At 42.4% G+C, this 26,214-nt stretch overlaps 2 protein-coding genes across 17 annotated transcripts in view; both read left to right on the forward strand.

Moving 5' to 3' along the window:
- arvcfb (ARVCF delta catenin family member b) overlaps window positions 1-4,144 on the forward strand; it is a 209,428-nt gene extending 205,284 nt beyond the window's left edge. For 14 of the 16 annotated variants that reach the window (XM_070965209.1, XM_070965207.1, XM_070965211.1 and 11 more), the window contains one exon: window positions 1,038-4,144. Coding sequence is in view for 2 of the 16 variants with exons in the window: in XM_070965212.1 (XP_070821313.1) it covers window positions 1,038-1,043 (6 nt within the window). In the remaining 14 variants the exon portion in view is untranslated. The remainder of the gene's footprint in view (window positions 1-1,037) is intronic. The other 2 variants (XM_070965212.1, XM_070965218.1) reach the window with 1 other exon arrangement.
- A 1,632-nt stretch (window positions 4,145-5,776) lies between these two features.
- On the forward strand, window positions 5,777-25,791 carry txnrd2.2 (thioredoxin reductase 2, tandem duplicate 2). The gene is made up of 17 exons (XM_070964670.1): window positions 5,777-5,857; window positions 6,393-6,458; window positions 6,552-6,608; window positions 6,720-6,864; window positions 7,282-7,356; window positions 8,930-9,008; window positions 9,423-9,485; window positions 9,799-9,869; window positions 13,599-13,618; window positions 13,912-14,003; window positions 14,099-14,273; window positions 19,188-19,324; window positions 20,556-20,651; window positions 21,273-21,365; window positions 22,538-22,609; window positions 22,922-23,019; window positions 23,485-25,791. Exons 1-17 carry the CDS (start codon window positions 5,782-5,784, stop codon window positions 23,606-23,608), a joined length of 1,539 nt encoding a protein of 512 aa, XP_070820771.1. The 5' UTR covers window positions 5,777-5,781; the 3' UTR covers window positions 23,609-25,791.
- Window positions 25,792-26,214: the final 423 nt, after the last annotated feature.

Below are 26,214 nucleotides of genomic sequence, written 5' to 3' on the forward strand. Positions count from 1 at the left end.
TTCATTTTTCTTATTGTCCACAAATCCCATAAGAAGACCAAAACCAACAATGACTTGATCCTCCACTTACAAGCTCACCAGTAGTGTGATATAACATCATCATCAAAGCAAACATCAAGTAGTCTAACTCAGCAAAACGGGGGTGGAGGTGCTGTAGCACCCTCTGTAACTGTACCTCCCTTTTGGCCACATGAGGACAGTGCCACAAGCTTTAAAAACAACACGACATAATATTATATCACCTTATTAAGCCTTTAAAAACCACAACAAGCTGAACATCATATTCAATATATGACATCAGAAAGTTGCTATGGCTGACGTGTTAGCTAACATTTGCCTTTTTACACTTGTTTCTTAGCACCTGATGAATGTGAATCCTGGTTTCAGTCTCGATAGTCTCATCTCTTTAGCTACTAAATGCTCCGCTGTGTGCATCAGCTAATTGCTAAGTTTCTGTCTGCCGTTTGGTGGTGGGTAGGAAGCATACAGTGGGTTAACAGAGCTTTTAAAGCGGTGCTTCACCAGTAACCCAGTGTGATTGAAAATGAGGTCGATGAGAACCGTGAGAGTGAATCAAAACAGTAAAGTTGCCCAGAAAAGAAGAAGAATGAGTTGAAAGATGCTAAAATGCTCCATGGAGCTGCAGAGTAGGTTGATAATACTGTGAAATTGTTTGTCACCACAAGTTGTTTCCATTGTTAATAAAAAACATTGAATAGTGCAGCTCCATAGATTTACATTTTCAGTTGGAACGAGGGTAGTGACGCCTTGAAGCGAAGTATTGAGAGACAGAGGAACTCATGGTTATGGTCTTTCCATGGAATTTGTAGACAGTGACAAAAAACAGAATAATGAATAATGGCACCGCATCCTTCAAACAGCTATATAGTATTTAAGTTATTTGTCATGATGGATAATGATGATCATTATTTATAGTGTCTGTAACTTTTTGGACTGACACTCTTTATTTATTGTTTAATTTCAAATGTGTATGTGTGGTTCTTCTAATGTTTTTCTCTCTTGTCCACGTGCTTCAGGCTTAAAGTAATGACAGCGTGACATCCCAGCTAGAGGAGGATCTCTCATATCACCACTGCCATTTCACACAGAACTCATCTTTGGAGTTGGACTTTGTACAGAAAAGAGGATTTTAAAAAATATAAAGATCACAACAGCAACTACCCAGCAGCAGCCAGCATTCTCATGCTTTTCAGAAAAAGAATTGAAAAAGAACAAAAAGTGACTACTCCGACTACATTCACATATCCACATTCCCACTGGACATCATGTGAATTTTACAGTGTTGACTCTTGTTGAGCTCTACCAGTGACAAGAAACTGACAGAGGCCGGTGCTGGTGAAGGAAATGGACGTATGCAGGGCGGACAGCGTGAGGTCAAGGAAGTGAACAGGAAAAGAACGTGTGTGGGTAGGAAACCTGTTGGAGAAGAAATTGGAGATGGATGTTTTTTCATTTCATTTTTCACACCTGGAAGAAGTTCATGCCCCGATTTTGTGGGTTTTGGAGAGTTTTGCTTTCAGCTTGTTGTCAAGCTTTGGTGTTTTGATGTGAACAGGTATGGAACGGTGTGTTTGAAGGTCACTGAATGTCTGTTTTCAGATTGGTGGGGTGGACACGAGAAAGGACAAGTAAAAGGAGAGAAGCCGAGCCTGAGAAGAATTGTAGCATAGTGGATAAACATGTACTCCCAGCAGCCCGCTCTCATAGACTTACAATCCATTTGATTCACTGTGTTTTTCAAAAAAAAGAAAAAAAAAAGAAAAGTGCACTGAGATGCTTTGAAATCAAAAGTGGTCAACAGGTGATTGATGTTTAATATAGTGAGGAGCGAACAAGTGGCGTGCAGAAAGGAAAGTGACATAGTGTGTGCATCAGAGGGAATCAAAGTTTCTGTTCACACTGCATCTTAAAAGTAAGCTAAAATGGAAAAGCAACTTTCCCTTTCATTGTGGTCGACGTGTATGAGCCGAGCGACATGTTGACCCTCCCTCACAGAGCTGTGGTTTCTGAGCGTAACCAGTCTGGTTTTGTAGCGCAGCAGTTCCATGAGTTTCCTGGCTGGTTGCTCTTTGTCAATGATGTTTATTAAAGAAGATATAAGGCATTTTGTTTATAAATGATTTGTGTTTTTGAAAAGAGAGGCAGAAGATTGTTCTCTTGTTGAAAGGCTAGATCTAAAAGCATTTTTTATTTTTGTTGGGTTTTATATAAATGTATATTAGGGTCAAAAGGAAAAAAATGGAAAAATGAAGGAAAAAAACAACAACAAAAATTACCGACTTCTTAGTTGTATATTAATATCACATTGTTTGGAAAGCACATCTCATTTGATAAAGGCTCACCGTTGTTTGTAAACAAGAAATAACCACGTAACTTAAATGTGTGTCAAATATTGTCGAGTTACGCCGACGATCACCTATTTATATTTTGTATTTGTCAAAAAAAAGTTACTGAAAAAAGTTTATCTGCAGTGTTCTTTCTAAAGGTGATGAATTCCATGTTGTCTGACAGCCCCTACAGCTTTGACATAGACACTCTGGAGGGGTCAGAGGTCAGACAGAGGTAAAGGGATAGATAAGAGATGGCAGTGTTAATAAAAGTCCCTTCATTCTACTTCCCGATGCATTCAGATCAAGTTACCGCCAACCGTGAACCCTCCCTCACCGCTGCATCTTAAAGAGAAATATTCAGTCGTGAGCATGAAGAAAAACTGTACAGATGTTTATATTCTATTCTTTCCAAGTGCCAGTTTTTTGTGGTGTCATTTGGATATTAACTAATTCATTCATGTGCAGGAAGAGAGTACAGGTGGACAAGTGGATCTGGATGAAGGCAAAATGAAAGAGTCGCATCACACTGTAAAAAATAGAGCATCACGTTTGGTCACATAGTATATATTTTTACAACGTTTAGGGTGGGCAGTTGTGATGTAGAAAAGCAGAGAGATACAGAATCATATTGCCATTTTTCTCTCGCTTAGTGAGACTGCAGACAGAATCCAGAGATGAACACGTACAGTCTCCTCTCCGGCCTCAGTCTGTCTCCTGATTCTCTGCGGACAGGAGACAGAAAGAGAACCCAAGTTGGTATCACTCATGCGTCATTAAGGCAAACGGCATGTGCCTGCATTGAAGTCTGATTTTTCTTTGTGACGTATGTGACTTTATAAAGCTTGCATATTTTACACAGTGTTTACAAAGATGTACGTTGTGGTAAAAATCAATAAACTACAAAAAAAGACAAAAACATACTGTATAGATTTTAATTTCAGAGGTTAAAAAAAGTTATACAGTAATGATACCCAGCATCCCTTTTGTGTGTCCTCAGAAGTGTGTGCTTTCATTGGATAATACTGAACTCTCTCAACAAAGACCCACATGACTGTCTATTCTGGACTGCGCTTCGCAGTGCCACAACCAAAGGATCTGGAGTTGTATTAACGAGCATTCATAAGTTTTTGGCTTTGTGGATGTGAAGCGTGCATTCACAAAGTAAAGAGCCAAGCAACTGTGCTGTAAAATCAATGCAGGACACCGACACACATGGAATCAAACGAACCTACCTGTGTAGATATAACTGATTCAAGGCCGTCAAAATAAAGTAACTGTAACACTCAGTAGCAGATGTGTTTGTACCTATCATGTGCCTTAACCTTTTCCATGGTAGATAAAGATAAGTGTGTTTTATATAACTTTATTCCTCCCTATTCGACTGTCATCTCTCCATCCTGTCTGTTCACCTCTCCCCCTTTCTCCTCCTGTGTCACCCTCCCTCCCTCTCTCCTCCACTCAATTCACTCATTCATTCATCCTGCACCCCCACACCACCCCACCGTCCCCCCAACCCCGAGTAGTTTAGACTGTTGGTGGGTTTCTGCCTTGTATTACGTTGTATTATAAACTTTTAAAAAGATAGTCATTCGAAAACTGGTTTTGATTTCCTAGAGGAGTAAAGTTGTTAATGCTTTCGTAGCGAGCAGAAGCGATGCCACAGTGACAGAATGTATTATGTTAATTTTACTAATACCCAGAGGCAAATATTACGCTTGTTAAACATAACGGAAAAATACTGGTTTGTAGAGTATAAATTTGGTGTGTTTTCAATAAATCATGCCTGGAAAGAAGGTGTTGCTCAGCTCCGTGTCTTATTTTACATTATGTTATTAATTTTCAGGATGACTCAGGGTCTGAAGTCATGATCACATGCCTTAGAGAGGCAACAATGTTCATTACAGCCCACGCCAGAATTTTTAAAAGGTCATTTCACCTGAATTACAAAAATAGAACTTCATTTGTGGTGCACACACTGTAACTTATGAACGTCTGAATACATTTGATTGTAGATTATCCAGAGAAATGGGGAGGACAAATTCAAGTTCATCTCCACTGTATTATCAGAGTGGCAGCAGAAATCAGAGATGTTAAGCCATTTGTCTTTTTTAGATGAACAGACCGTTAAAAGGATTCAATATGAAATTCTTTAAAACTCATACAGACACTCTGTCGCTGAGAACTATTTATTAGATTGTTTTATGTTCGCTCTTGGTCCGCCACACTGGCGGCGTTGTGCGTGTAGGTCGAATCATCTACTTAGACGATAGGATGAAGCAGTAACGTGGTGTCAGTAAACCTGATGGCCAGGGCCATTCAAGCCTCAGTGTTTGAAAGCAATAGCCTCCACTGAATTACCACTAAATCCCCACAGCTGGTGTGTGAATCTTTAGCTGCCTTATTTTTGTTGGTTGTATTTCATGAAAGCAGGAGGTACAACGTCCACCATAGAAATTGTTGCTCCAATTTTATCTCTGGATAATTAATAATAATAAAGAGACTATATGAATATGAGCCAACAAGTGACAGTTCTAAAATCTTTATGAAAGGTGGTGGTGTTAGATTGAGAGGCATCTGGAAAAATGTCTTCAAAAGCCTTGTCCTGTCTTGATAAATTTGTTAATCACATAAATGGATGACTGTTGATAGCATTTGTGGGTGTAAATATAGTGTGAAACAAATCTAAACTTGAAGCTATTATGTTTGACCTTTCAAAGACAAAATAGTCACTGCTGCTTACCATTGCCAATGGTAATATCAACAAACACCGTATCTCCTGTGTGTGTACCATGTATAGACCCTTTTGATGCCTGACATTTACAGAAGAACCACAGGAGGATCTAATAATCTTAAAGATGGCTCAGTTCCATTAGGTGCTCCAGGAAGCTGTGAGAGTAGACTGCAGCACACTCAGCAGGGCCCTGGACCAAGACGCCATCGTGAATATTATCATTTACACCTTTGTTTTTCCTGCTGCAACATATACAGCATGTACAGAAAAGGATGTAGGAAAACTGAATGCCACAATCTTAATGACTAATGATCTATTCACTGATGCCTTTAGTGAGCTGTTGCTTTTATGGCAGGATTTCTGTTATTCTGTAATTCTGTTATTTTCAGAAGCGCTGATACATCTGTGTGGTAGCATAGTGAAAAACAATTTGCTCATATAATAAGTTTCAATCATATTAGCCAGTGTTTGTACATTTCTTACATATTGTTTGCACTTAAGGAAGTAACAATTTTCATGTTAATTCTATGTTTTACGTGTCAACTATGTACATAAAAATATCAATAATTTGGACTAAGTCTCAGCAATATCCCATTCTGTTAATTTAAATTAATTCGATTCGACTGCGCACGATCCATTTCTTTTCAGGCAGGTCTCCAGTCACCCCGCACCCGGCCAGGGTCCTTTCATAATAAAAACATGGCTGCCTTCTGTAGGGGCAGGCACCGGTGGAAAAGGACTAACTGTTTGCATGTTTTGACAAGAAACCTGACAGGTAACACTGTGATGTTCACATATTTTGTGTAGATACGGAGAATTGAACGGGACCAGGCTAATACTTGGACGTGTTTCCGTAAGCTCACAGTGAACTTACAAACCATCAGCGCAGCTGTGACTGCTGATCTGCTGATTATCTTCACCTCGTCAGTGACTGTAAATAACGTCCACCCGAGTTAAACTTTCCTTATGATCCAGCAAACTAACAAACAGACCTTATTTTACCGAACTGTCAACATTTAATGCCGCTCGCTGCCGCCCTCCATATCCTGGAGGAATTATATGACGAGCAATGGATTTAATACTAAAAGCTATTCTTTACAGCTGAATCTAATTACTTTCACTGTCAATTAATCTGCCCGTTATTTTCTCGATGAATCGATTAGTTGTTTGGAGGGTTGGAGTTCAGTGTGCTGAGAAGTCGATAGATGGCACAGAAGGCTTTATGTGTGAGGTGAATGCTGCTCTAATGGTTTCATACTAAACTCAGTTCTGCCTTGTCTCCTCTTCATCATGTAATAATGCTCATCCAGGGAAGTATGACTATGACCTGCTGGTTATTGGTGGTGGATCAGGAGGCCTTGCGTGTTCCAAAGAAGGTGAGTGCCTGTTACTCCTTAATGTTTGGGAATATATCCTCTGCACTGTGACATCTATCTAATAATGCACTTACATTATATCCACATTCACAGCCGCACAGGTGGGACAGAAAGTTGCTGTTTTAGATTATGTGGAGCCATCAATTAAAGGTAAAGTACATGTTTGTGAGCCTGTTATACAAGTTCATTACACAACACTGCCTCTGGTCTGTAGATGTAAAGACACCGCTGTTAAAGCCCTTGGAATTGCTTTCCAAACAGGTACCAAGTGGGGTCTTGGTGGGACATGTGTTAACGTTGGCTGCATTCCTAAGAAACTCATGCACCAGGCTGCTCTGCTTGGCACTGCAGTCAAAGATTCCAAGAAGTATGGCTGGCAGATCCCCGAGCCAGTCTGCCATGACTGGTACGTTCAGTGGCTAAACACCTCCATCTAGTGATGCATTTGCAGTAGGACAGAGAAACTACTTGTGGTTAAATTCTCTAAAGGCAGTGGGATCGATGCTGTAACTTTATTTTTTAGGTCTTAAACTCTGCTGTTACAAAAGAATAAAAATGTCCAAAGAGAAGCTGCCTGAAAGACCAAAACCAAAATTGCGAGTTATGTGAAAATTGCATTAATGGATAAAGTAATTAAAATAATTAGCTGAAATTATAGTTTGTCAGAACATGATTTGAATATATGGTGTTGTGGCTTTTATTATGCCTGTGAGCCAACACACCCAAAGTGAGTGCTGGTGAACGCAGGCGCAGCATGAAGCATCTTTTCCTCTGCGTGCTGTGGTCGGGTGTGTTCAGTGTTTACCTCTGCTGTGTGTTCCAGGGCCACCATGGCGGAGGCTGTTCAGAACCACGTCAGGTCTCTGAACTGGGGTCACAGAGTTCAGCTGCAGGACAAGTAAGTGATAGCAGCTATGCTTTCACTTTATTCATTGTATTTACTGGCATGTAAATGTGTGTGTCATCTCATCCACTTATGGTGTCACACCTCTCCCTCACTGCAGCGTTAGCCGTGTTTCCATCAATGTATTTTTATGCACACTTTGAAGGATTACAGGAGGACATGTTGGTGGAAACGGCAAAAACATAAAAAAAAAAAACCCTTACATTTCACAAAAAAGATTTTGGTTTTTGCCTTTTTCGAGAGAGTAAATGTGCTTAATTGCGACTAGTGCTCTTCTCATTACGTCATCTTACGATGGTGTACAAGTAGGTCTGTCTGTAAGCACTACACGACACGCCTTCTCCATGACACACCCTCAAAACGGTTAGGTTTAAAATGATGGGATATTTATATTCAGGTTGGTTTTTCTTCAACTTTTTTTCCTCATTTTTATGACGTGAACTATTGCTGAAGGCTGCACATTTCTGTTGGTACACAGCTGAAGGATTGAGAGTGAACGACCACATGTTGATTGAGAGGCTGGCTGGAGGGCAAACTGGGGGGTGGGTGTTAACCACGGTGTGAATGCGCCCAAGTTTAAGCTAACATGTTTTCAGTCTAATGACATTGTTTCCTTGGACTCAGCACATTAGTAATGTGTCTAACCACAGTGCAAAGGAGTCATTTCACACAAGTTTATTAATTAGAAATTTCATGAAAAGGAGCGCAGATGTTAAATGAATGTTCCACTTGTAATCAGTAATACTTAAGTTAGATTTTCCTGTAAGCAATAAAGCTCTGTTGGTGTGAGTAGTACTTAACAGTGAGCTTGAGTAAACTGAAATTACATGTGATTAATATTAAGTGTAACTTCCAACAATCAGTTCCAATCAGGTTTTTTCAAAATACAGTTTCTACATGGCAGCAGCACGGCCTCTTTATGTTGAGTACAAATTAATTAATTAATTAATAAGTCTCTGCTGGCTCTCATCATCCTCACCCCCTGGAGACTGGAACTGTGCCTCTTAAAGGGGAACCAACCGGAATTACGGTGTACGGTATTACACTGTAATAATAATTACAATAATAATAGTAATAATATCAGTTACAATGACATAAGGGTATTTTTGTTTTGTGCTTTTTATATTAATTTCTTAAATATTATGTCCTGACAGACATGAAACTTGATAGAAACTTTGGTAATATGGTAGAATTCAATACAGTATATTGGCAAATGTACATGTATGATAACTCTTTTCATACCATGGCCTCTGCATCCCTGCTCAGTGTGTATGATGCTGATCCATAAACAGATAAAGCTCAAACATTTATTTTATGTCCCCTGTCCTCCGCAGCCTCTGCTGTCAGTGTCTTTTCAATTCACTTTGTTAATGTTGAGTTATGTTTGAGTCACCTCGGGTTTCAGCAGATTAAAGAGATGACATGTAGAGCTTGTACCGAGGGAATTAGCCGGAAATAGTTGAGAGAAACGACGATGGGGGATACGAGAAAATCCACAGCACTACGGCTACTACAGCAGCTTCATGCACCACCAGGAGCACCCAGCTGTTTATCGTCTGTCTTGCAGGAAAGTGAAGTATCTGAACGTCAAAGGAAGCCTGGTGGATGAACACACTGTTAAAGGCCTAACTAAAGCAGGGAAAGAGGTGGGCTGCTCATTCACCTATGTAGTTGGTGATATATTATTATATGTATGTATTTCTAATCACAACATGAATTAAATTTTGCAACAACTCTATTTTTACTTTCTTATTTATTTTCCTCTTCTCATTAGTACAGTACAATATTAAATTTGGATTTATGTGCATTTTAAATGTTTCTCTCTGCTGCCCAATTATGAAATCATGTGTACAATATTTGAATTCAAGCAGCTTTTGAATCTATGGACGCCTCTGTACCTGCTGACAGTGCTGTTATGTGATGCAGTGATTTCACAGTGCTTCCATCATCACTTTAATGCAGAATACTGTGGAGACCACTTGCTTTCATTTGACATTTCCTTGTTTTTTGAAGGATATGAACAAAGGCTGGTGCTTTACATTTCCCCCTGTCTCATACAGATGATCCTGACTGCCAAGAACATTGTGATCGCCACAGGGGGGCGGCCCAAGTACCCCACAAATGTAAGTAACATTACCACCATCATTCTCCCCAAGACGGTTTGCCTTTTCTCTGCCAGAACGTGTTGTTTGGTTGATTGGTTACCACGCAGGCAAACAAACGAGAAAGAGACACCCTGCGGCAGGAGAGTAGCCAAAACCACTAAGTAATGTAGAAAGTGGTTTGAAGGCCTGTCACGATGGCACACACACACAAGCCTTGACACACAAAAGATCAGAAGTTTCAGAGAGCAAAGTGTTTGTTGTGTGTAGCATCATTGATAGATGTGTTGATAGCTGGTTGGATAGTTCTGTTCACAGCTTTAACTTGTTACAGGTCCCTGGAGCAATGGAGCATGGCATCACCAGTGACGACATCTTCTGGATGAATAAGTCGCCTGGGAAAACGTGAGGACGCCCTCCACCTGCCTACACACACACATACACATACACATCCCACATTATATTATATTATATGTATCTGTTATTAACCACTATGCTGTGACAATGGTCTGCATGCACTAATCTCCCCCTTGAACGTATGCCTCTTAGTATATGTATAGCTTTGCTGGCATCGTTCTCTATACAGTGAGCTACAAGGGGAAGAGAACCTCTAACCTCTGCAGTATTAATGCCTTGCTCTAACTCATCACTACCTCGCTCGCTGACATGACACGTCCCACTGTCACGCACTGTAATCATTCATCAGCGACATGCAGTTTGTTTTTCTCCCTTCCTGTCAGCCTGTCTTCGCCTCATGATTCAGATTAGCGGCGTGCATCCTGACCTTTACAGAACAAGCCCTTTAATCCAGCCATTTAGCCCCTGTCATCACCTGGTTAATTGGTCTTTCCCTGATGTTTCCTCTTGGCACAATGCGCAGACGGTGACGAGTGGTTGTGGTGTACCTGGGTTGTGGTTGTTGTTTGCTTCATGGTGACAGATCGGCGGAAATAATGATTCTGGTTTTTAAGCGTCATACGTATCAAGGCTGTCTGCACCAGGGGCAGTTTTTAATTGTTTTTAATTATGTTCCTTTTCCAGTGATCATCAGTGCTTGTGTAATTTTGGTGATGGGTATGCAGCACTATCACTCCCGCTGTAATGTTGATTCCAAAATGTGTGGTGTTCCAATGTATAGTGATATGTATGCTATTCAGATTGTTGACCACTTGGTGGCAATACAAAATCATTTATAGTCAACAATGCTCCTTAAACAATTACCACTGTAGTATTCACCCATTCAAACAAAACACCTTTGTATGAATGCAGCAGAATTATCCACTCAGAGACACTTGAGCTCAGGAAGCCTTTTGATGTCAGAGTGTGATGGTGAGTGGAGTCCTCTACCTCCCTGCAGGCTGTCAGGGGTCAGCATTAGCTTTAGCTTCCTCTTTGAGGGTGCTAAACTATGCACGCTCTAGCCGAAGATGTTGTTGTCCTGCTGAGCTGTCAGCTGCGCAGGTGAAGTCCAAGAGGCTGCTTTTGCCGGCAGCGCTGGTGCAGGAGGGGGTCCAGGCGAGTGATGAGTGTCTAATGGGTCTTGGAGCACATACACACCTGAGTGACAGATTTAGCTCCAGGGCTGAAGCCCAGCGCTGGCTGCCATCGCGGTGCTATCAGGAGAAAGCGCCGAGCACGTGCCAGCGGGACTGTGATACTGGTCTGGGGATAGGCCAGTGCTTGAAAGAGTTGAAGCAGTGTGAGTGTTTGTGTTGTGGGTCTAACTGCGTTGGGTTGTAAAGTGGACCAGGACCGCACTTCCTGGGAATCACTTTCAGCAGTTTCAGCAAAGCACCACAGATGGCTCCAGCATAACTTCCCAGCATTTGGAGAGAGAGAAAACAGTCACAGGGTCTCTTTTGCGTACGTGCCGTCTGTGCTTGTGTAAAACCAGGAACAGTGTAACAGAATGTCCCACGGCACCCAGCATGGTCTCAACAATACACAGGCTTACAGGCAACGCAGCAGCCCTGCCACACCTAATGAGCAGACCAATGCATCAACATAGACAGAAAGTCCTGCAGACTAAATGGAAATTCAGTAGAAGTAGAAGTCCATTGGCCTGACAGTTGTTTAAAGTAAAGCTAGTGCAACACAGAGCATTTGGAAAACAGTCTATGCGTATGCTTCCTGTTGAAACACATAACTTAGTGTGTATTTCATTTATCACACATTGACATTAGTGAATAATACCGCTTGCCTATCTGACACACTTCTGAAGAAATTCTGAACAAATGTCAGATTTGTTCTTTAGTCTTTATGGTAATTACAGCCTCTCATGCTCTCAATACCATTTCAGAAGCTTCTCTGCTCTAAAAACACATGACAGCGCTCTTTGGAAGATGTCTTTGAGTGTGTGTTACAACGCAGAAATCTAAAGTATTCTGTGGTGACATGCATGCAAATTTAAATCTGTCTGTTTTTGTTTTTTACTCGACAGTAGATTCATTAATGGATGTATTTAAGATTTAATGATTAACAGGCTGCCACAGACCTCCTTCCTTAGGAGTTGTGGGTTCAGTGAAGTGTTCTCTTGAGCTCCCAACCGCCCCGCTGTCAGGAGCCAATCTTCACTTGCTTTATAACATTTCTGTATGTTTCGCGGCGGCTTTTCTACTTTGATACAACACATATGGACCAGAGAGGCTCCCTTTTTCTCACTTTACAGTTTTCCCTGTGATGTTTTCTTTAATCCATTTGGCACTTTGTCTAAGACATGGATAAAAATCAAAGTGAGGAACAGGAAATGGATTAGAGGCACTACATTTTTGTGCAGCTGCTAATGGCAGCGCAGTACTGTATGCTGAACTGACTTTTCCTAACTTTAAAAATCAAATTGTTAAAGCAAGATTCCCCTGAGACCACCGAAACAGTGTATGCATGTAGTACTGCAAGGTATGCAGGTGTACTGACCTGGATGTAATTGTCCCCTGTGTTTCAAAAGGTCTTCACAGGCTTTACTTGCATTGTTTTTTTGTTAAGGTGTATTAAGGAAAATGACAAAAAAAACCAGTGTGCACAGATCATTAGTTCATTGTTCTGCTGTGCATAATGTTCCATCAGAAAGCACAGAGTTCATTAGTCTCTTTGTTTTTGGGAATGTCTCCAGCTGCTGGAGAGGCTGTCCAGCTGCTGATTAACAGCTGGTGCTTCATTTTTTTTTCTATTCAATAATAATACAATATTTTGCCTGTAGGACACAAAGACTGATGGATGAACATTTTCACTCTGTCATTGCTTCTGTTTCATGCCTGCATGTCCCCTACATATTGCATTTGTTGAAAGGGATCAGACTGGTTGTAAAGGCTGTGTACCATCAGCTCTTAGTTGAAAAATGTAGCAGCTGTACACTCCAGACTCCAGACTGGTGTACATTGGGAAGGAATAAGGGTGAGGGGAAAGGAGACGGTTTCTCAGTGATGAAAGTGTAGAATCAAGCTAAAGCTCTTTGCCTAATCTTCTTTAAGCCACTTCACAATACGTGCTAAGTGCAGCTGTGCATTACACAGACACAGAGAAAATGGGCACCGGGGCTTTTAGTGGTTAGTGTTAGCATGGACAAGTGGCAGGATGTGCCGCAGGCCGCCCGAGCTGTCAGGTGGAGCAGACCTGAGGGGAGCCGGTCTGGGTTGGAAAGGTAAAAACAAGGGAGAGAGGGGCCTCATGCATGCGGGTGACGGGCATCACTCAGCTGGCTGATGTGTGGACTTGAGCCCTGAACATGGCACACCCCATCTTCAGGGATTAGCTTAAACACTGGCAATTAGCCCTCCTCAACGCCACTGATCTCAGGGCTGGATTACAAGTGTGATTCACCTGGACCACACACACACACACACACACACACACACACACACACACACACACACACACACACACACACACACACACACACACACACACACAGCTTTTTCTGTCCCTGTTTTCTACATTCTCTTCACACCTCTTCACCTCCCTCTGAGTTTATGAAGGTTTGTAATTCATCACCTCTCTAATTCTTGGATTTTAAGTCAACATTTTCAACTGTGGACTTGCTTTATTTTATTTGGCCAAAGTGTGCTGCAAAAACGATGAAATGTGTTTTGTTGTATTATTAGTTCGTCACAGCGTGTCTGCTCTCTGTGTGTCTTGCAGGCTCGTGGTTGGAGCCAGCTGTATCCTTTGTCTGACAGACAGCTTGTAAATGGAGCCACAGTGTGACAACTGGTGTTCAGAAGAGAAAGAGTAAAGTTATTAGCTAAATAAAAAATAGCATCAGGCCAATTTCAAAAAGTTTTTCTGATTATGTCTTTGCACTTGTTTTAAACTCAGTGTGGCATGTCTGCAGTGCTGCATTGAGACCTTTAAGATAAGTTATCAGCCTGAGATTCAGTCATGTGTTATGGCCACACATCAGGTGCAACTGTACACACTAAAGCACTGTAATCCTCAACCTAGTGTTCCTCAGATGTGGCTCTGGAGTGTGCAGGCTTCCTCACCGGCATTGGATTGGACACCACGGTGATGGTTCGCAGCATCGCCCTCCGGGGGTTTGATCAGGTATTGCTCCCTGAACCTCAGTCTGCATATTGAAAACATCACGATATTGATTTTTGTCATGTTTGAAGGTGGATATCCTCTTTTGGTTTCTGCAGCAAATGGCAGGTCTAGTCACAGACTACATGGAGGCATACGGGACAAAGTTCGCATGGAAGTGTGTCCCAAAGAGAGTGGACAAACTGTCCTCAGGAGCTCTGCAGGTGACCTGGACTGACACTCACACGGGCGACGAACACAAGGACACCTACGACTCCGTGTTATGGGCAGTTGGTGAGTCTGTGTGGAGTCAGTTCACTTGAATTTGACAGAAGCCTGAATTCATGTGATAATGAAGAAAAGAATAGTTAAATAACATCCCTGAAGTGGTAGAGGCTCATTGTCTTGCTTATGAACACAATAGTAGAGGAGTGTGTAAAGGACTTGGACACAAGGCAGAAGTCTTGAGATGCTTGAGACTGAAGTATTTAGTTGCAATTTTTTCCAGTTATGAAGCCACCTTGCCACAACAACAGTCTTTTTTTATGAATCGCTTTTTAAAACTCCTGACTGATTACCAAATCTACTTTGTGGTTATACAGCGACACTGACAGTGAATGGATGTGCTTCACACTACAGTACAGTCCAGTAATGAACTCCTTAACCCCTCTTTTAAGTTACGTGGAACACACCATCCATATTGTTTCCCATATATCTCCCTGAAATAAAACACTAGTGTGTCTGTTCTCCCTGCCACCATCAGTCTCACCGTCATCCTCAATAGATTGCACTGTCAGCAGATAGCAGAGGAATCAAGGCTGAAAACAAAGTAATAAAGCCTGAGTGATGGGAATGGCTGGGGGAAGTGTTAATCACCCACCATGGCGCTCTAGCTCTCTGGTTAGAGGGCCAGGACTGGGCAGGATGCACCCAGGCACAGGGTCACCGCGTTCCCCTCTTTGTTCTCCCTCTCTGGGCCTTCCTGCCCGTGCCAGCCCTGCGGAAACCAACCTCGCATCTGTCACTGCCATCCCTGCCTGTGGCCCTCTGCCTGCCATTACAGCCAGCCTTCCTCCTCCTCTTTCTCATTCATTCATTCTCTTCTATCTGTTTTACTTCTCCTCTTCCACCAGCACTGAGAGTAACAATTGAGGGACGGTCCGTCAAGTGCCGCTGCTTTATTTGTGTTGAGTGGTTTCACAGACAGGGCAGTGCTTCTGAAAAGCTGACGACCAGGCTTTTCCAGTGCCCACTTTACCAGACTGTAGCTTTGTGTGAGTGCAGTGGGAGGGAGAGAGGGTCCTGTCCTGCTCTATGCGTGTGACAGCGACAAGGATGTGCGTGACCCTGCAGCTGAGATGACGTACGTTCTTTCCTCCCGTGGCTCAATTCCCACATCGTCTCACTGCTGGTGAGGATGACAGTTGCATTGAGTGCATGTATCAGTAGGTGTCCTGACATGTGTCAGCCCTTATGTTTCCCATATTCATTCAACTCAAACTCAACGAAGTACTCGACATTTAAATTCTTTTCAATTCCAATCCACAGCGTACCAAACTATGAAGTATTTTAGCCTGTTTTGAGCCTCTTTCATTACATTTTACATTAAATGCAGCAAATAATTTTTTAGTTTTTGTTGTTATTAGTTAGTCCAACAGCACCTCATCACCACAATTGTAAGTTCCGTCCTCTTATATGGAAACAGTCGTATTAAAAGGGTTTCCTGGTGTTGTCGTAACACCAGCAGCAGCATCCTTGTGTTTGTGCTACTAGCTATGAAGGATCCAGCTATATCCCTGACAGCTTTTGTTCCCATGCAAGTTAGTGAGAACCAGTAAGAACGTGGCCTCTGCTCTTTGATGTGAGCATGCAGGAGTTATGAGTACAAGGCCACTTCCTTTTACTGTGACCTTACACTAGGGGCCAGGCAGGGTCCCAGGCCTCTGTGGAGTTATTAAAGGCCAAAGGGGACCGGGGGACAGTATCACCACTGTCCTCCACATCCTTCTCCACGGTCCTGCCTCCCTCCACCTTTCCCCTGCTCCTTCCTGGCCTCATGGCCGCTCCCCCGTCCAGGTGTGCCCGCAGAAACACACCAGGAAACAGAACATTTCCAGGCTTCCTGTCTGCATGCAGACAGTGGGCACATTACTCTTCCTCCACACTGTGCTCTGCAGTACTCATTTAACAGCATTTCCTAGTTTTTTAGAGGACATTTTCCTGTAAATTTTCTCAGTTACTGATAACATTCCTGAATTTTGCTCTTTTGTCTCTCAGTCTGTCTGTATTACCATGTGGGTTTGCAATTGTACAATCAAGAACTAGAATTTGAAAAGAATTTTCTGCAGACTGACCAGTACTTTATGAAACTGAACATCTAGAAATAAAAACAGCACAATTCAATATTATATTATCAAATTAAGATATGAGCATTTTAGTAAACAAGGAAGTTAAAAAGGATTTTTCTTTTTTTGTTTTATTTTGAAATCACTGTCCCCTTTTCTTTTGAGTTTACATCAATGTGCAGCCAAGCGGTCGCTGTACGAGTCTGCTTTTAAATGTCTGAATTGAAAGGTTTTGACGTAGAAATTCCAATTTCCATTTTAAAATCAACTTCTAGACTTGATCTTTTTTAAAGCTCCTGAACATTTAAAATTTTCTAGTATTACTCTATAACATTAAATATGCAGCACTAAATGAGCAACAAGCAGTAAAAGTTTGAGAAAAACACTTTTAGGTTTTATTTAGAGTAGACAGGACTGTGTGAGCATGATGTGAGCAGGTTTGATGGACAGTCCTGACAACATAAACAAACGAACCCACAACTGTCATCACATTTTGATTCAAATGTCTGACTGGCGCACAGAGGTAGAAGATATCCCCCTTTTTCCAGCCGAGCTCTGCACAGACGGAGGCACAAATGCAGAAATCTCCAAACTCTTCTAACTTTGAGAGAATACAGCTTCTCGCTGTAAGAAGCTGATTGTGGAAATTTCAGGGCCTTTAAAGTCTGGCAGCAGTGTTTCTGTTTGTAACGGCTGACAGAGCTCCTGCACAGATGAGTAGAGCCACGCTGTGTTGAATTAAGTTGCAAACTGTCCTCTCAAATAAAAGTTTTCATGATGTTTCCTCTCCCACTGACATCTTTTAATATGCACAGACGCTGCAGATATTCTCTACAGTTACTAACCTCTTTATCGATTTGCATCTTAAAATCTTTTTTGGCCTGAAATAGAACACAAAATCAATTTTTGGCACCCTGTACAAAGAAAAACAGTTTGCTCCCTTTTGTCTTTGTTCATTTGATTGATCAGATAAGTGTCCAGCTCTCATTTCAGCTGTGGAGGGTTGTTGTGGCTAATTAGCTGAGCGGTCTGGAGGCTTCCTCTTAATGTCACAACAGGCTTTGTTCAGGTTGGCCTATCTGTTGGACACACACGCTGTCTGTGTGTGCTGTGTGTATGTGTGTGTGTTGGTCTCAGCTCAGACCAAGTCTCTTATCAGCCAGCTCGCTGTTGTTGTGTCCTCGCCGTACAATGGAGCTGTGGTCGCTGCTACAGTACAGCAGTGACTGGAGCTGCAGATAGGAAGGCCAGATATCTAGAGAAAGTCTAAACTTACCGTTCATATCTGACCAATATGGATTTTGTCAGCTGTTACTGGTATTTTTACAGGAAATGATGCTGAAATTCAATATTTTTGAAGCAGAATATAACAAGTATTTAAAGCTCCAGTTACAGATATATATTGTTGAAACAGGATGTAGACTGCTTGACACAAGCTCGCTTAAAACTCAGGTTTTATTCTTTCCTTTTGTTTTTAGCATTTATTACTTAAATACATAAACACTTAATAAGTAGTTTATAACGCACTATAGTATCATTGTCAGCAGATACAAGAACAACTCATGGTCATGACTGCCCAGCTTCCCTTCTCTCCTCCTCCCATATGCTCTCCATCGCTGTCAGCCACCCATGCTGTGGAGCACTAGACCGGTCCATGTAGCCCCCCTGGTCTGGGGGGGGGGGGGGGGGGTTGTTCTTTGGCTCCAGCCAGGAAAAAGGGTCTCGGGGGTTTGTTATTTTTGCTGTCCGATAGCATCTACATGAGTAGCTCAAGGCTGGGTGTTTATTATGCTACCCGGGCAGGTTGTGAGGAGCCATGGCGAGGAGGGGGAGCGAGTGGTCCACGCACCATCACCATAGAGACGCACCGTCGACAGCATCAGTCAGCTGTCCCCCAGGAAGTGTCAGAAATCACACATTGGGGTGTCCTGGGGGTCAGTGGGATACCCATTCCCAGCTGCTCATCAGTTTCTTTCTCTCTCTCTCTCTCTCTCTCTCTCTCTCTCTCTCTCTCTCTCTCTCTCTCTCTCTCTCTCTCTCTCTCTCTGTCTCTCTCACACACACACATACACACTTCACTGGCCAGATGTTCATTTTGGGTTGTTTTTTCATTGACAATGACATGAAACCAAAAAAATCAGAAAATCCTCTCATTTTAATGGCTGGCACCAGCAAGTTTGACATTTTTAGCCGTGCTAGCTAATTTCCATCACTTTGATTCAGACTGAATTATTTCAACAACTATTAGATGGAATTCTGTGTATTTTTACAGACGGTCAGGCTCCCCACAGGATGAATCACCAAGACTTTGGTTTCCCACTGACTGTTCTTCTAGTGACACATGACAGTTTTGGTTGTGATTGAACTATCTTGACAAGTTTGCGGTTTCCTTCCATCTAGCAGCACCATCAGGTCAAAATCTCAATTTTTCTTTATGACCAAATACTTGTCAAACTAATATATTATACATTGCCATCTATCTCAGTCCTCAGTTCAGTTTTGTGCTAATTATCAAATGTTAGCATGCTGAAAGGCTAACTTAGCTAGTGACCATGGTAAACATTATTCCTGCAAGCACCGACTTGTTAGCGTTGTCACAGTGACCATGTTAGCATGTTGACATTGGTATTTAGCTCAAAGCACTGCTTTACAGATAAACCCCCTGTTTGCAGCTTCTGCCAGGTTTTTTGATAATTCTCTAATTCTTGGACAAAGTTGTCTGTGTTGGACGAGCAGTGGGAGCCTTAAACACAGAGTGTGTTGTGAACACAGCACAGAGAGCCTCTCTCCTCTCCTGCACCTCTGTCTCTCCTGAGATGTAATGTAATATTCTCCTTGTGTTGTTTCCTTCCATTGAACTCAGGCAGAGCGCCTGAAACCAAAGCCCTGGGCCTTGACAAGCTTGGTGTGAAACTCAACAAGGAAACGGGGAAAATAGTTGTGGGTGCTGACGAATCCACCTCGGTGCCAAACATCTACGCTTTCGGTGACATCGGCGAGGTAGGCCTTGTGAACAGAGGACACACTAACAGCACAAACAGCCCCGATGGATGGCATAGATGAATATATGTGGAAGACCACTATATGATTATTAGTCTTAATTTGAATTATTGTGTTTTGTTGACATCTAGTTTGCCACAAACTGAGCGTTGCACATCCAATGATTGTGACATAATATAGGAATGAGCAGAGTTATTGCACCAAATAATCAGCATTATCTTAAAGGTGGGTTATTTATTTGTGCACACATACAGTACTTGGCAGAAGACTGAGCATTAAGCAGGCATTAGCGAGGCTGACCAGGCTTCATGTGATCACTGGCATTGCCTTTGTGTTTTCCCAGCTGAACCAGCCATGTTAATACTAGTTCTACTGGCTGAACGTAATGTCAGTGTTGTTTTTTCACCACAGCCAGCTGTGTGTTTCCTTCCTGCCTCCCAGCCCTTATGACACACACACTCCTCTTGATTGACAGTTGGCTTTGATGAGTTGTGCTTCACCCCAATCTGTCTGTCAGCTTTTCACAGCAGCAAGGAGGCATTTTATTCTTCTTCTTTTTTTAAGTTGGAGGATTGATATCTCAATTTGTCCAGTGCTTTGTTGTTGTTCTTTTTTTTTTCTAAGAAAAGTGTGCCAAGAAATGCATTATAATGACGAATGACAGTTACTGGAATCCACAAACATGCAGAGGTGCAGGAGATGTTTTGGACAACAGGATGTGCGGCAGTGATTTAACAGGTTTAAGTCATGCATTTAGAATTGCCCCGCAGCCTTACTGTTTCCTGCACCGTTCAGCTGTGTGTGTGTGTGTGTGTGTGTGTGTGTGTGTGTGTGTGTGTGTGTGTGTGTGTGTGTGTGTGTGTGTGTGTGTGTGTGTGTGTGTGTGTGTGTGTGTGTGTGTGTGTGTGTGCATATCTAAGACTGTGCCTTTGTCTCTTGGCAGACATCCAGAACAATAAAGGCAAAAACAAAGAAACAGATTTTTTTAAGTGTGTTAGGTAGTTTAAATGTTGCACTGATGTCAGCCACTGACTCATGGTCCACCCTCATAGTGTGTTTACACTGTTTCTGCACTGACTATTAACGTGTTGTCAGAAATGGTTTAGCCTTCACAATTATCTTACTTATAGCAAGATCTTTAAAATGATGTGTGGCTTCAATAATTATATGTTGATCTTATGTGTTTGTGGGACAGAAATACTGAAGTCAACTCAATCATCTCCTGTTTTAGGGTCGTCCTGAATTGACCCCAACAGCCATTAAAGCAGGAAAGCTTCTTGCCCGCAGACTGGCTGGTCAGAGCACTGAGCTCATGAACTACGACAATGTAAGATTCATAACACACACACACACACACACACACACACACACACGCAGAAGCTGATCATTTCCCTCTATCCTTCAACAAATTGTGTCTGTGCTATTGGATGTTCTTTTGATGTCAAATAAATAGGTTTGAAATATGTCGTTATTTCTATTATATGTTTCAAACTCCCTCAATGGTATTGAAGCACAAGACAAAAGTACTTATTACTGCATAATGCACGACGACTTTCAGACCTAAATAAGGTTTAGAAATAGTCAAAATAGGGTCAGGCTTTTAAGCAGGGATGCAACTGGCAGTTATTTTCATCATTGGCTTATCAGCCGATTTTCTCGGTTTATTGGATAATCATTAGGTTAATAAAATGTCAGAAAATTATGAAAATTGTCAATTATGATTTATCACAGTCCAAGGTGATGAATGTGCTTTGCCCGACCATTAGTCCAAAACCCAGTCCAAATATTTACTAACCCATGACAAGGAAGGGAACATTGAGAAACTAGAACTAAAGAATGATTTGTAATTTTTGCTTGAAAAGTAACTGAAACAAATATTTAATTATAATAATGGTCGCCGAATTTTCTGTCAAACAACCAGTCTATTAATTTTGTGTGTGTGTTTCAGGTACCCACCACGGTGTTCACCCCCCTGGAGTATGGCTGTGTGGGTCTGTCTGAGGAAGAGGCTGAGAAGAGGCACGGAAAAGACGGCATAGAGGTAAGATAGAAGTGGAAAACGTTTTCCTATGATACAGCTGTACGTGGTGAACTTCAAACTGTAGATATTTCCAAAAAGCTTGTGGTATTTTGAATGAAAGCTTCATATGTCCACGTTTCAAATTAAAATGAGTAGAAAGACAGAAAATCAAGAGATTTTTGACTTATTTAAATTTCCATATAAATTCACTCTAACTTTACTACTATGTAAACAGTCTGTTCAGAGATATTGATTACACATTACACACTTTGTAAGTGCTCTGTAAAAGTCCTCAATTTCCTCACTGTGAAATTAATTAAACAACTGTTCATTATTATTGCTATAATTAAATGTAGAAGGAATTATGTTTCTAAATTGCATTCTTTAGAATATACTGTAACACCAAACTGCAGTCGCATTGGTCTACAGTGGTGACTGTAACAGTGTCAGTGGCTTGTCGTTGCCGTCGACCTGCATAAAAGATGCGATGTTCCATAACCCATGAACAAACATTGACATAAGCATACAATGCAACAGCGAGCAGCTCTGTATTTTACGTGCTTGCGTACGTGAGCGGTGTGCCAGATGCTAGCCAGCACCTGCACGAGGCCGCTGATAAACGGTTTAGCCGGCGAGGTGGGGCTGCTCGCTGTGACTGACAGGTGAGCAGGAGGCCTGATTGAGGTGTGTATGGGGTGATGACAGGCACGCTGAGATCTGAGGAGGCGCTGCAGCGCCGGCCTCCGACAGCTGCATGGCCCTCACAACGTGTGTCGGCACGTTCGCCCGCGGAATAAAACACACGACACGCACGTTTTTCAGCGAGGGCTTTGAAATCAATCACTATCATGAGCCAGCATAGGTGTTTTTATTCTGATTCTGTACAGTGTGTTTGGATTAGTGCTCATAAGGTGTTGCGATTGCACTTATAGCAAAAGATAGTCATTAGAATGAGAATGTGGTCATGTTTAAAGAAAAACTGTTTTATGCTACAATAAAAATGTATCTCTAATGTTCATGGGGTTTAATTAGTAAAACTAATTCTCTCATTGTCTGCATCATCACTGCTGGAACCTCCCTCGGAGTTTTGACTAAAGTACTAGAACTAGAACTGCTTAGATTCGACGTCCACAAGAACACTGAATATCATTTCTCCTGTTGGTATGATTTGTTCTGTTTTTATGTCTGTGTAGGTCTACCATGCTTTCTACAAGCCTCTGGAATTCACTGTTGCAGAGCGTGATGCCAGCCAGTGTTACTTAAAGGTAGGATTACACAGCAGACCTGAGGGTTTTTTTGTTAGCATTTAATACTATAACATATAATTTAGTTCTTTGCACAGTATGTTTGAGAGACACACTGTTTGTGCATGCATGTAGTTGAAGGACAGGAGTAGCAGGGCCTCCTGCAGCAGGTTGGTGGGGTTCAGACTGCTGTTTGAAGGACATTTTAAGAGGAATTGAATGAAGACTTGAAATAATCCCAAAATACAGTGGTTAGTTTGACAGCTAAAGCCAGACGTAGATGAGGAAGCCTTGTGAAGTCCTTGGTTTGAGCTCAGTTTACTGCCTCCTTAGGTGATATGTGAGCGGGGTGGAGAGCAGAAGATCCTTGGTCTGCACTTCACTGGTCCAAACGCTGGAGAAGTCACACAGGGCTTTGCTTTGGGCTTCCAGTAAGTTTAATAAATCCCAGATTTTTTTTTATTGCAATTATGTCTTATGGAACAACGTCCAAACAATTCTGGATTTGAGTTGATGTGTTTCAGCACTCTCAACGTTAGAGTCCTCTCTCTCAACACTTCCTTACAGCAAATCAAACATTTGAATGTTAAAAACTGATAAAATACAAAAAAGCTCCAAAATAAAACTCAGAAATTGTCTGTTTTAGGAGATGTAGTGTAAAATGTAAAATGAATTTCTTTTCTAAGTTTTATTTTAACATCATTAAGAACACCTGACTGCTGGCAGTCATCATTTCTCACTTTTGTTTCAAAATAAGATACACATCATATGGAGGACAAACTGATACGGAACAATTGGAGGAAATCACAGGACTTATTAAAGCAGAGTGGGGTTTGGTTTAGAGAGAGTGTGAGTAAAAGCAACTTGAATGACCTCTCTGTCCGTGTGTGTCTCAGGTGTGGAGCCACGTATTCCCACCTGTTGCAGACAGTAGGCATCCACCCAACCTGTGCTGAAGAGGTGATCAAGGTCAACATCACAAAGCGCTCGGGCTTGGACGCCACGGTCACCGGCTGCTGAGGTTAAGCTCCTCGGCCTCTGAACACTAGTGAGCACACAGGAGAGAACTTAGGCTGGGTTTACTCTGCTCTTTCTCCTTGTCCCTCGTTCTTGCTGCACCTCCTCTGCAACACACTCCCTTCATAAGCCAGTCCAGGCCATCACTGGGTGTCCAGGTTAGTGTCACTGACATGCCATGTGACAACCAAGACTGTGATTATGCCATATGCATGCAGGTTGGGAGTGTATGCTGTGAAAGCACAGGGCTATAGATCAGGTTAGTGAGAGCTCTGGCCGCAGTGTGAGCGTCTTTTAAATAAACAGGCTCATCAATCAGGATTAAGGCCTGCGCTCAGGGTTTTGTTGAAATCGTACGAGAACCGTAGACTGAGGCCTAACGTTTTTCTGAATAAATATTCTGCAAATATTGTTGTTTCTCTGGCTGTATTTCCTGGCCATTAGTCTTGGAGGTGACACATACCATACACCCCCACAAACCCTCTCCATGACACTGATGGATAGCCCCAGGGCCGTCGCTGCAGCGACACCGCCCCATTTCCCATGGACACACACAAACAGTCAGTGGGCCGCCTGTCAGTCAGCCAGCCAGCGAAGACGTGGCCAGGGGTCCCCGGCTTGTTTAGGGCTTACCAGACCCCTTCCTTTTCCTCCCATTCCCTTCTCCGTCCCAATGTGTGAAATAATACAGCAGGACTACAAACATGTGCCATCAAAAGCTGTGATGCCACAGCCTCAGCCCAGGGCACCGTACCCATTGACAATAGTGCAGTGAAAGCTCTGCTGTAGCAGCAATACTTCACCTTACCCAAAGGTGGCACTATTGCCCTCCAGTTCTCCCTTTTTTGAGCATGGAAGAATGGAAGACAGGATAAAGTAGTCACTGGATAAAACATAAGCCTGAATACTTTCAGGTTGCACATTTAATCCTTTTAATCCCTATAAAAGATATGTGCTTTTGGAAGAAGTTTGACAGCAGGCTGGCTTTATTGGTGCCAAACTGATAAGGGTTATCTGTGTATTTCCATGGATGGCAGGTTAGGCCTAAGGAGTCATCACCCTTGAAGATAAGGCAAGTTGTTTATATCAATAAAGCAGTAATAGACCCCCACAGTTTGCCAGAGTGCCCAAATGTTCAACCTGCTGGCTTTACATCTTGGTTTTATTAAGTGGAGGTTGAGAGAGGAGGACTGTCAATAAAGTGAGTTGCTACAGAAATCGGGACCTAAGAGGAGGCTGCTGGGTGTCGTTTATTTTTATTTGAAGTCTAATCTGCCCATTCTGATTAATGATTTCGATGAGGGGAGTGACAGTCTGCCAGGAGATGGAGAGAGGAAAGAGAGAGAGAGAGGTACCAGGTTTATTTGGACCTGGGCCAGAGGAGAGAGCTGAGTTTCAGCCCTGGTTAGGGAGGGAAGGGGGATTCCTGTGTGCTCTGTTCAGGACCGAGGTGCTGACTGAAGGACCCTGACCTCCGCTCAGCAGGAACAGCTTGACTCTATCACTCGGAGCACAGAGGGCTCACATGCTGCAGCGCTGCACGGCAGGGGCCTGGGGGGCACAGGGTGGAGGGGCGGGTGTAAGATGGCCAGGGGACAGACAGAGCCAACCAGGCAGCCAACCACCACAGCACTGAGCGGTAGCGGCGTGTTTGCCCAGGGTAATTGAGTCTGTGTTCCTGTGCTTAACGAGCCACTTCAGAGACCTCAGGGTGGGCCCAAAGCAACGTGAGGGAAGCTATTGAGGCCATCAGTGTAACAGTAATGTCTGTTTGCTTTTTACAGTCTGCTTCCCTTCTGCTTTTTCTCCACTCTTTTATTTTATACACAGTATGGCTGCTCACATACACATAATCAAGTAATATTTTTTTTTTTTATGATGTATCTGTCTACTTTGGATGATATCTGTTCATTGTTGTTGATCAGTCCCTTCAGGCCCAAGTCTTGACCAGCTTGCCTCAGCTGTGCCCCACAGGGGGTCAGGGTTCAACTTTCAGGTCGACCAGCTAATGATGGCCTGCGCTAAAACCCAAAACTGGGGAGTGCAAGCCTGATGTCACCTGGCTGCCAACTTTAGAAGTTGTAAATAGAGAAGTGTAATTTTCCATTAAAGCTTTGTTATAAATAATTTATATGTAAAGTAATGACATGTTGGAATGTCACCATTAAAGTAATGATGCCCACTGATTGAGTGTTCTGCATAAATGACTGCATGGTCACTGGCATCTGTGTTGTGTGTTGATGTGTGTGAATGTGTACAGGAACACACATGTGTGGAAAGAGTTTTCACTGGTCTGTGTTCATTTAGAAAAAATAAAATGTATTCTTACTGCGAGAAGATGAAACTGATAGGTGTGTTACAGGGTGAAAATAAAAGTGGAAAAAACAAATAGAAATATGTAAAGTATGAATGTAAGTACTCAAAGGAAGAGTTTCCCATTTTAAGAAATGCTTATTTTCTTTCCAGACATCTCTATGGTAAATAGGACACTATAGACAGCAACTGGTTAGCTTAGTTTCGCATAAAGACTACAAATGGGGAAACAGCTAGCCTGGGCCTGTCCAAAAGTAGCAAAACAACTGAGATATAATATGTTAAATGGTCAGTTT

This window comes from Chaetodon trifascialis, chromosome 6, assembly GCF_039877785.1.
Source record: "Chaetodon trifascialis isolate fChaTrf1 chromosome 6, fChaTrf1.hap1, whole genome shotgun sequence".
Lineage (NCBI taxonomy): Eukaryota > Metazoa > Chordata > Actinopteri > Chaetodontiformes > Chaetodontidae > Chaetodon > Chaetodon trifascialis.